At 49.3% G+C, this 11,256-nt stretch overlaps 1 protein-coding gene across 2 annotated transcripts; it reads right to left on the reverse strand.

The window, feature by feature from the left end:
* Window positions 1-802: 802 nt before the first annotated feature.
* Window positions 803-10,432, reverse strand: LOC116626013 (SEC14-like protein 3). 2 transcript variants are annotated; one of them, XM_032395049.1, is made up of 12 exons: window positions 10,336-10,432; window positions 9,275-9,350; window positions 8,966-9,009; window positions 8,773-8,832; window positions 7,565-7,753; window positions 6,519-6,614; window positions 5,805-5,865; window positions 4,547-4,630; window positions 2,890-2,996; window positions 2,347-2,486; window positions 2,079-2,248; window positions 803-1,229 (listed from the first exon to the last, which is right to left on the reverse strand). In XM_032395049.1, exons 1-12 carry the CDS (start codon window positions 10,387-10,389, stop codon window positions 1,108-1,110), a joined length of 1,203 nt encoding a protein of 400 aa, XP_032250940.1. In that variant the 5' UTR covers window positions 10,390-10,432; the 3' UTR covers window positions 803-1,107. The 2 variants fall into 2 exon arrangements, with proteins under 2 accessions (XP_032250940.1, XP_032250941.1); XM_032395050.1 differs by lacking the exons at window positions 7,565-7,753; window positions 8,773-8,832 and having other exon boundaries at window positions 10,336-10,389.
* Between the last annotated feature and the right edge of the window lie 824 nt (window positions 10,433-11,256).

An 11,256-nucleotide genomic window follows, 5' to 3' on the forward strand; every position in this document is an offset into this window, starting at 1 on the left:
AGGACACGTCTGCTGGAAAATCTAGGACAAACAAGTCATTCCTTCTCTCCTTCTTTGTGAAAGTAGGGTCTTAGGAAGTGGTATTATAGACCATTAAAAGCAATGTCTTTGGAGTAAAGAAAAAACAAACCCTAGGTCTTGAATCTGCCACTTAAGAGCTATATGATGTTGGGGGTCACCTCTCTAAGCCTTAGTTTTCTTATCCATAAGATGACCATGATAAGCGGCCCCCAGGGAAGGTTTGAGAGTGAAATGAGCAAAACTCATAAAGCACTTGGCACCATGTGGGGTATGCAAGAAAGCACTCACCAGATGATAGCTGAGACTTTTAAATTATTATCACCAGGCTACAGCCTGAGCCAGATAGGACCTCCTTTGCTTTCAGTAAAGCTTCTTTAATTGCTTAAAATATAAGCTGTGAGTTCCAAGGAAGGGGGTGAGGGTGGGAGTGATGGGTTGGGAAAGTTGTGTGCCCTGAATCAGACAAAGCCTTATGTAGGCATCTCCTACCTACCTGAGGGGGCAGCCACTCCCAGAAACCAGGGGGCTGGATCACCTGGGTCTCCAGGAGAGTCTACCCCTTCCACAGCCTGGTCTCTGTCCAAGGTGCTGAAATGTGCTCTGGGTAAGCTCCTTCTTGTCCTGCATACTGGTGAATTACCTGCTTACTACCTTCATTCAACTTCACAAGCATACATTGAGCACCTACTATATAAGGAGTAGAAGTAAAAGGAATTTAGATATATCTGTAACCCAAGTGGCTCATAGCTCATAGGGAAGAAATTTGAACACACACAAATGCCTTAGGAGAAGTGAGGACAAAAGCTAAGGATTCATTTTCTGGTTTCTTGGGTTTCAATGACATCACCTCTTGCTTTCACCTTGCTTCTTCCTCTTATGCAATCTTGGCATCCTCCAAAACTGTGCCTCTCATACCTTTCCTGATCTAACCACAGCACATAAGTCTTCCCCAAGGCAGCTCTTTCTCTACTCACTAATCTCACAGAGTCAAGAGGATTAATGATCAATTTCTGAGGGAAGAGAGGGTGGTAGGATATTGATAGAGAAAGGAGAGGGTCAGGGGTCTCAGAGAAGTGAGCGAGCTGCCTATAAAGGGGTGAGTTCCTTGTCATACTTTTGCATGCCCTCGTCTGGGAGCAGCACCTCCACAGTGAAGCTGACCTTCTTGGCGTGGACAAAGCTATAGGTGTTGTCAAATCGCAGGACATCTGGGGGGACAGATGGACAGATGGGTAGTTAGGTCTGGCTTCACACTCCCCATGTCCTTGCCCCGGCCACAGGAGGGAGGACAAGCTGTGTTTTTACCTGCTATGTTTGCTAAGCTGGGCCAAGTTCCCACCACTCCTGTTCCCTTTCCCATGGGAACTGTCACCCTGGAGCCATGTCTGAAAACAGACACTGACCTCCTCTTGGCGCATGCCCAGCCTGGCTTTAGTTGCACCAACTGGCAATGAGAACAATGGCCACAGCGTCCCATTGTCTCCACACCTGGACACTTGCATGATAGGGGTTGGGGGACAGTTGGGAATGTCAAAGTCCTCCCAGCCCCTTTGGATAAAGTGAGGTGCTGGGTGAGGCCAGTGCATACCCTCTACTTCCTCACAACCACCCAAGAGGCAGAGGTTGTAACCTCTCTTCACAAGTGAGCAAACCAAGGCTCCAGATTGGTAAGACTTTGCCCAGGGTTATGCAGCTACCATGAGGCTGAGGTGGGACCCTGGCATCACACTTAGCTGTGTGGCTCTGGACAAGCTGATTTACTTCTCAGAACCCCAGTTTCTTCCTGGGAAATGTCACACTTGCCTTATTGTCCCTTGCCTGTGTCCTGTGGCCTGAGTGCTCTCAGCCTCTTCAAGGCCTGTGTGTCGTTAGCTCTTGGTGTGTAGTAAATGCTTGAGAGTGTAGCCTGAATGACCAACTGTGTGAATAAACGGCACTAACCTAGGCTGTATGTTCCTGGGGTGGGGAGGAGTCACTGCCTCTCTGTTTACTCCTCTAAACCATGGGACAGGTGGCTCCAGCCTTCCAGAGCTGGGGCCCAGCCAGGGTAGACTTACAGACACCAGCTTCTGAGCAGGTGAGGCTCCCATCCTCAGGCACCATGTGGGCATTGTAACGCTGGCTGGGGAGTACTTCTGTCATTTCCCCGGCTCGCTGCCGCTCCCCCATCTTGGTCTTCAGGAAAACCCCAAAGCCAATGTCTGCACCATCAGAGGAGAACTGCCACCTGGGTGGGCGGTGGGAGGGGGACAAGTTGCTGCTCAGTCTGATGGGACCCTGAGGGTGTAAGACCAGCCAGAGATGGGTTGGTGTCCTGGCCCTTACCTGAGGACACAGCCTGGGAACAGAATTTCATATTCCACCTGGTGTGAGGAGCCACGATTGATCTGCACTGAGTGCTCATACTGAGTCTTCACTTGGTCCCGCACATACATGGACTTGGGGATCTCCCCACCATAGTTGATCTGCAGACACAGGACAGAATGGGTTTGCTTCCCTCTTTTGACCATTGCATTGCTTGTGCTGTTTTATGCTGTTTCTCCTGCCTGAGATGCTTTCACCATCTTCTGGAAGTATCCTGCTCACCCTGTCCTCTCCCCACCACCCTCAGAAAGCCTTCCTTGACCCTCCAGGGTCAAAGCCTCGTCTGGAAACTTCCCCTTCCAGCTCATCCCTCAGAGTCATTTTCCTCATTTCTTGTTTGCCTGCACAGCTGCTGAGAGCCCGGTGATAGTAGGGCTGGGACTGTCTAGCTCAATACCTGGCTCACAGGGGTCTCTCTCCATAGACATTTGTGGAATGAGTGAGTGGGTGAGAAAGGAACTCAGCTCTACTCCTCTCCCCTCCCCTGTCTGGGGCTCTTCGTACCTTAGTTAAACATTTGGGGTTCCCATCTGGGTCGGTCAGAATCCCCCCAAACTGAGCAGGCAGTTCCTCGGGACTGATGAGTTTCAGCAAATCTTCCTTCCAGTTGCCTGTGGGCAGAGGGGTTGAAGGGTTGTTATCAGGCATGGAGGGTACTTGTCAGCCCCCCATTCCCACCAGGGGGCGCCTGAGCTTGGGGAAAGCCCTACAGGGACTAGGCTACCAGGGCCAATTCCCCAGCCTTCCAGGACTCGGGCTGCAGAAAGTGTCTTCCAGCATTGTGTTGCTATGGAAAAATGTTTCCTTTGAGCTGATGGGTTTGCACATTTTTGAGGGTCTTCCAATCCTGAGTAGTGAAGATAAGAATCATCTAATTGTCTTAAGGAGACTTTAAAGGCTTTGAGGTCAAGGACCTTGTTGGGGGCCATATAACATGTAAGTGGCATACTCAAGACAGACCTCTTGGTGGGGGATGGATAGTCCTGGGCCTTTGAATGGACCTTCCCTTTCTGTGCTGCTTAATCACTAAAGCCATAATGCTCATTACTGTTCTTCATGCCCTGTGCAAAGCTCTAAGCATTCTGGGTCTTATGACCAATCCAGACTATCTCCCTTGTCCACCCCCAGCCCTACTGTGGCCATGGGATATTCCTTGCCACCAGTGGGATAAAAGCAGAGACCACAATGCCTGGCACACCAGGGCCAAATGCACAGGGCCCTGTGTGCCACTAAGTAGGACGAGCCCTGGACTTGGACCTGGAGTGTGGCATTACCCACATTGCTCCAGGACTTGGGGGGTTACCTTGTGATCCACCTAGCTCCCTATCCCTCCGGAACTGGGCAGAGACAGAGACTCAAGTATCAGGAAGAGAAAGAAAGCAGGATTTGTAAGATTCTACCCGCCCAGATCCTTAGATCCTCTGATTTGATGATCTGACCATTCTGCTTGCAAGAAGTTGTCTCCAAGTTCAAGGTCATTGGCTTGAGTTTAAGAACGATTTCTCTTCTTTCTTTCTCTTTCCTTATCATTTTTTAAAATAATGATTTTTTTCCTACTTATAAAAGTAATACATGTTATTATAAAAGCTTTAGGAAACAGAAAAAATACAAAAAATAAAATTAAAAAACCACTTGATTTCTTGCTATCCACAAATCAACATTTTGTTGCATTTTCTTCTAGCAATATATTTTTGTTTTTACAAGGAAGATGATACTATCCACACCACTTTATAATCTGCTTTTTAAAAACTTAATAACATTTCCCTTGGCATCAAATCATTTTTCATGGTTTTCCAATAATTCATCAAATGGATGCATTATTATTTACTTATCCGGTCCCTTCTTGTTGACCCCTCCTTCTCTGAATCACATCTCCTCTTCCTGCTGTTCTTCCTCATCTTCCCCAGCCCAAATTGCCTTTAGAAGCACTGAGGTGATGAGTATTGAAAGGAAAATGAGGCCCATAGCCCAGAGGTTGACTATCAACCAAACTGAAACTGATGAGGAGGAAGGTGTGAGGCCTCTGTCACCAATGACATGGAATGAGGCAGAGATACCTAGAAAGACTCTATAGTGTAAAACACATTTCACTTCACTTTTGAGGAGGAATTTCTGACTCTAGGTGGCACAGAGCTCAGGGGATAGAGCTAGAATTACTTACTTCCCAATACTATAATTTTTCTGCGAGTGTCTTCACTCAGGAAGGGCTTCATGAGGTTGTAGCCTACAGGGAACAGTTTGGTGGCTGGAGAGATACAAACAAAGATAATGGAGAAGAAAATTATTCCACTGGGACACTCTCTCCATCATAGTCATAGCCAACAATATGGAGGAGTCATGAATTGGAAAATGCCCTGCAACTGCCCAACCATGCCCACAACTGGTCAAATAACCAACAAGCAGTTAACTAACCAGCTACCCAGTCAATCATCCAATCTATCAGCCAACCAACAAAATGGCCAATCAATTTACCTTCTAATCAGCCCACCAATCAGACTACCAACCAGTCAGCCAATCTACCAAATAGTCATACAACCAACTAACAAATCAGCCAACCAGAAAACCCATCAGCCTATTAAGCAACAAGCTAACCACACAGCCAATTGCCTTCTGCAGCCAGCCAACCATCCAAGATCCATCCAAATGACAAATCAGCCAGCTGACTAACCAATCTGCCAACTTGCTACTCACCTACCCACCCAAACAAAATGCCAGCTGGTCACTCAATTGGTCAACCAAGCTCAACAACTATCCAACAAACCAACCAATCAACCAGTCACTTAATTGACCAACTAACTATCCAACCAGCCACCAGTCATTCATCTAGACAGCCAACCAACTGGCCAGTAAACTAACAACCAACTAACCAAATAATCAACCAACCAACCAATTAACCAGCCAACCATCAAACGTCCATCCATCCTTCTGTCCATCAACCCATTCAACAATACAAATACATATTAAGCATCCACATGGTTCCAGGCCTGTGAAGGATACAACAGAAGTGGAAAATCAAAGGCCGTGCCTTCAAGGAGCAGACAACTCAGGAAAAAACCAGGATGAACACACACAGGACAACTAGAGACCTCCAGAAGGCAGCAGACAGGAAAGGCCAGACTTGGCTGTCCAGCTGTCAGTGCCACAGGCAGTTTGGGAATGGAGAGATCAACATGGGTGGGAGAAATGAGACAGGATTCCTGAAAGAGCTAGTGTTGGGAATGCCTCTTCTTGCAGTAAGGCCAACCATAGAAATTATTATTTATGGAACACTTTCTTTGTTCCAGGCACTCTAAGTGATTTGCATGCAGCCAAGCAACCAACCTGCCTCACTACTACCCAGGGAAGAAGGCACTTTTATTGTTCCCAGGGTAGAAATGAGGAAACAGAGGCACAAAAAGGTGAAGTCATTTGCCACACACCTTTCACAATGAGCATGAACTTCAGGGTCTCTGGGTAATTCTCTTCAAGGAGGCCAAAGAACTGTGGAACCAAGAAAGACCCCATCAGAGCCCACATCTCATCTCATCTTCTCCTATCCCCATAACCTTTGCAATCTCCCCTCTGGAGTGTTCAAAGGGCTAAGGAGGGTTTCCCTTATTTCCATCACCTCCACCAGCCTCTGGAGGAGAGTTTCTCACTTCAGACTATTACAACCACACTCTAATAATAATCATTTTCAGAATAAATCTTATAGTAATAGTAGTATAACAATAATAATGACTATTGTTTATTAAATGTTCACAATTTGTCAAGCACTGTGTACACATTTTATATATCAACCCACTGGAATATCCCTACCTCCCTTTGAAATGCAGACTATCGGTATTCACATTTTGTAGATGAGGAAACTGAAGCATGGAGGCATGAAATGACTTGCTGGAGTCACAGAGCTAGGGAGGACAGAGCTGGGAAGGTTTGGCAGAAGGTGGCCGCTATGGTCTCAGTACAGTGTTGAATCTGAGGCCTGTCTTTTGGGAAACACATTAAGGCCTTTTGGGTCCTGAGTTGCAGTGCCAGAGCCTGGGAAGTCTACCACCTTTTACCAAATCCTGGCTCTGAGTGAGCCACAAGGTCACAGCAGACCAAGCTCATCATTAAGGAAGCAGGGGTCACCCAGGGGGCCTTCTCCTCACCTCTTGGTACACTTCCACCAGAGGTTTCCAGAAGTGTTTCAGTCCTAGGCCCTCACAGTCAAATATCATCACAATGGTCTCAATCTTCTTCCCCAGCTGCAAGGATGAAAACAAAGACCAGTCCCAAGGTTCAGGATGCAGGCTCAGAACTTGGGACATGGTGACCCTAGCATATGACCCCTCAGCGATTCTCCCAGTCCCCTACTCTGTCCTCAGAGGAACAAGCGGACAAAACTGAATGCATTTACCCACATCCACCTACCCATCCATCCATCTATCCATCCATCCATCATCCATTATCCATTTATCATCCATCCATCCGTTTGTCCATCCATCCATTAATTGACCCACCCATCCATCAATTTACCCATCCATCCATTCATACTACAATTCAATCATCCATCCATCCCTCTGTCCAATTGATATTTATTAAGCACCTATTTTGTGCCAGATATGGAGAATATAACATATAATACTCCTGTCCTCAAAGGGCTCACAGTCTACTTGGAGAGACTGACAAGCAACCAGGTCACTATAAGTCCTGAGGTAAGTGCTGCAAATAAACAGCTTAGGAGCTTTGAGGACACACGTTAACCCAGACAGGGACCTCAGAGGAGGTGACATCTAAGTTTGGGACTTGAATGATAAAAGGGAAAGAGCCAAGAGAAGTGTGGGAGGTAGCCATGTGCTGGGGGGTAAAGTTATCCAAACAGAAGGAACAGCAGGGGCAAAGACTCGGAATAACAGTAACTTGTACTGTTGAGAAATATGCATGAGGCTGTGTGCTGGGCCATGCATTTGCATTATCTCATTTAATCTTTGCAACATTATTTATTTTTATTCTTGTTTTGTGGGTGAGGAATAGGCTTAGGGAGGTGACATGACCCTCCGACACCACACAGCTAGGAAGCAGCCAAGCTGCTGAGATGGTTTAACCCCAGAGTCCTCTGACTGTGATAGCAGAGAGCACAGTGTGTTCTTGGGACTATGTCCCCTGGCATCCTCACCTGCACCCAGCTGCCCGCCTCGCTCAGCCTGTGCCTTACCCGTTCCGTCTGCAAGTCACACTCATGCAGGATGCGCTCACAGTCCCTCATCTTGGTCTTAAGCAGGTCCTGCTTGGTGACAGAGAAGAGCAGGCCCTTTGGGTCAAGTGGCCCAATGATGTCGTACCACACCGGGCAGCCGTCCCGGTCATAGCCACACAGGCCTCCGGGCATGTACTTCTGGATCACCTGGGCATGGAAAGATACACAGAACTTGGCATTATGCACCTCCCCGGAGACCCCCAGACTAGGCTGACCTGGCTGGCCCAAGCCTATACACAGCATGGTACAAGCACTCTCCCTGAAGGGTGGCACTATTGTCCAGGTGAGAAAACTAAGGGACCCTGAGGGAAGGGCCTTGCTTATAGCGAGTACATGGCAGAGCCAGGCCTCAGCTGGGCCTGGCTGAAGGCCTCTGGGCTTCTTAATTCTGTCCCCCAGCATCTCCCACGTCCATTTGCATTGAGAGAAGTTGGGCTTAGTGATGGAAAACATGGATATTGAAGGCCAACATACTTGGTTCAAATAGAGACACTGCTGATTCCTTGCTGTGCATCCTTGAACAAGTGAAACCTACCTGAGTCCCATTCCACTTCCTCTTCTCTAAGAAGGTTTGGATAACCCCTCCCTTAGGGAAAGTCCCCAATATCACGTTGGCCAAGCACAGTGCTTGAGCCAGAGCTCACGCTCTACAAATGAAACTTTGCCCATTGCTTTATCAAGGTGCCAGTGGTGGGACTGTTCTCTCCGACAACTTGGTGGGCTAAATTTCTTTCCCACACAGACGGGATGCTTTAAGCAAGACCCTAAGGGTGAGGGCCCAGAGGCACAAGCTAATGGTGGTGGTGAAGGGCCAGTTTCATGAATTCAAATCCCAGTTCCACGTTGGGGCTGTGGGGCTTTGGGTAGCGTGCTTAACCTTTGCTGGACCTCAGTGTTCTCATCTGTAAAATGGGGACAATTGTACCCACCTCGCTGAGTTGTGATGACTAAATGAGTTCATGCAGGTAAAGTTTCATCTCAGGCCAGGACCTCATAAGCACCCAGAAAATATCCATAATTATTAGAGGAGAGGTGCCTGCATGCCTGTGGGCAGTTCCACCGGCCTCTCGGGCATGCTGCCCTTCACTCATGCTCTCCAGTGACCTAGAGGCTGCTTTAATGTTATGTCTGTAAAAGACTGGGGTGTTGGGGAGGTGTTGGCTCACCTCTGGGGGCTGCCAATCAAGGATGTGGTCAATGTCCATGGACTTCCGGAACTCCATGTACTGAAAGGGAGAGGAGAGGTAAGGCCCCGTTGGGCTCCCAGCACGTCCAAGAAGGGGATGGATATGGGGGCTCGAGGTGTGGACTGCCCCCCACAAAACCCTTCCCAAATCTCCAGGAGTGGACAGGTCTCACCTTGCGGAGCATGGCCTCTGATTTCTGCAGGTCGAAATTCCGAGCTGTGTGAAGATGGAAGGAAGGTGTGAGGCAGGAGAGAGGCTGCCTTGTAGTCACTTTGTCCTGGTCCTGGGGTGTGAGGAGCTATGCATGGCACTGGGGGCCTGGGTAGGACCTTCCTTCCCTGCACCCTCCCCTCTCCTGGATCTGAACATGTGAAGCAGGATGGTGTGATTGGATCCTGAGAGCCGTGAGTTCTTCTGAAGCAGTTGGGACCAGGCCCCTCTCGCTGCCCCTCACCCTGATCTCCCCCACCTCTTCCCTCACCTCGGAGCCAGCGCAGAAGGAAATAGTCATCAGGATTGGGTAGGGTGGGCAACACGTCCTGCACATTTTCTCGGAACTGGGAAAGGAGATGCTGGTTAAAGTGGCTTTTGCACTGAATGTTGGCCCCCAAACTCAATAATTGTTGTCTTCATCCCTTCCCTTCCACATGCAGTCTGGCCCATGATGATGGAAGGATGGGTGGACAGATGGATAGGATGAGAGATGGGTATATGGATAGATGGGTAGATGAATGGATGGAAGGATAGATCTTGAGTAAATGGATAGAAAGAAGAATGGATGGATGAATGGGTGGTTGGATGAGTGGGTGGGCGGATGGAAAAAAAAGGAAGGAAAAATCAGTGGATGGAAGGAGGGAGAGATGGGTGAGTAGAGGAAAGAGTGATTGGTAGGTGAATAGACAGAAGGAGGGATAGATGGATGGGTGGGTGGGGTGGGAGGATGGATGAAAGAAAGGATAAATGAGTGGGTGGGTGGGTAAGTGGATTGGAGTATGAGTGTATTCATAGTTCTGTCCGTGTGTTAGCCCACCGAGGCTTCCTCCTTTTTTCATCCCATTTTCTACAAAAGCATGACTAGTGATTACATGTTCTCTTCCCCATTGGTTGTGGGGATGACATCACACCCGGCTCTCTCTCTCTCACTCTTACAGACAGGTCATCTTTCAGGTCCCGGGGAAGGAGAGGGAACAGAGTCAGAGGGCACACCACTAGCATCCTTCAGTTCCCCACCTAAGGGGCCTGGGAGGGATGGGGAGGGGGCAGCTGTGGGTAAAGCTCTCTGGTTCTGGCTCCCACACGAGAAGTCAAGTTTGATCTGGCACACACACTGTTACTGCCTGGAAGTGGTACTTTTCCCTCGGTCCCTACCCTGGACAGAGCTGGTACCTCCGGCTACTGCAGAACATAACCCTGGGTAAGGTGACAGTAAAGAGAAAATGTCAAAAACACACCGAGCAAACAGAGTGGGGCAGGGTTCCAGCCACCACCGCCCCCCTCTCCTCAGCCCTTTTCTGCTGGGGCTCCAGGGAAAGAGGCTCTCACCTTGGCCAGGGTCTCCGCCTGCTTGGGGCTCAGGTCTCCAACTCGGCCACTCATGGTGTCTGGAAGAGTGGGGGCCACCGCCGGCAGGAACCAAGCCTGATCTGTGGCCCTACCCAGCTGCGGCCTTTTGCCCCCACTCCTGGGTGAGGCTCCAGGCACCTCCTTCTTGGCCAACTGTTGGATCGCACGTTACATAATTGGGATTAAGTGAGGTCCCATGCTTGGATCTGGGACAGGTCTGGGGGGCAGGCGGGCACAGGAGGGCATGCCAGAGGGCATGGGAGCCCAGGCTGAATGCCTGTAAAAGCCCCACCCGTGCTCCTAGGCCTACAGAGAAGGGGGGGATTTCAGGAGGAATGAGGACTGCCCCCTGCAGGCACCCTTTCTCTCCCATCATCAATCTCCCCATCTCCTTAATGAAGAGACCCCACACCGAGGGTTGTGCAAAGGTCACCGCCGATACCCAGCTCTGACTGGTAAGAGTCAGGGACTTGGTCAGTCTGGTAAGCGGTTCATTCAGTTTGTTGGGGTGGGAAACTCACATCCTTTTGCACGAAGCGTCCATATTCGAGAAGAGACGGTCTGGGGCAGAGAAATGGAACTCAAATGTGTCCTTGCTGAACGTTTGTTTTTTCCACAGGGCTGACACTACTTTTCCTGGTGTCTTTCAAATCCTAGCACGCGATGCTGGCCCTGCACCTTCAACATGGGGAAGGACTGAGCACGCCCCACACTGTTGCCTGCCTTCCCATCGCTGAGAGCATGAGGACATGAGGGTCTTTGTCTGGGATCCCACATTCCCCAGGGGCCCTAAGGGAGAGGTGGGGCAGACTGATGGTCTTGGGGCAGTGAGGGTGTTTCTTGGGATTTTAAACACCTGATCAGTGAGGGGTGTCCAGCAAGTATGCAAGGTGATGAAGG

This window comes from Phoca vitulina, unplaced genomic scaffold (assembly GCF_004348235.1).
Source record: "Phoca vitulina isolate PV1807 unplaced genomic scaffold, GSC_HSeal_1.0 scaffold82, whole genome shotgun sequence".
NCBI classification, from domain to species: Eukaryota; Metazoa; Chordata; class Mammalia; order Carnivora; family Phocidae; genus Phoca; species Phoca vitulina.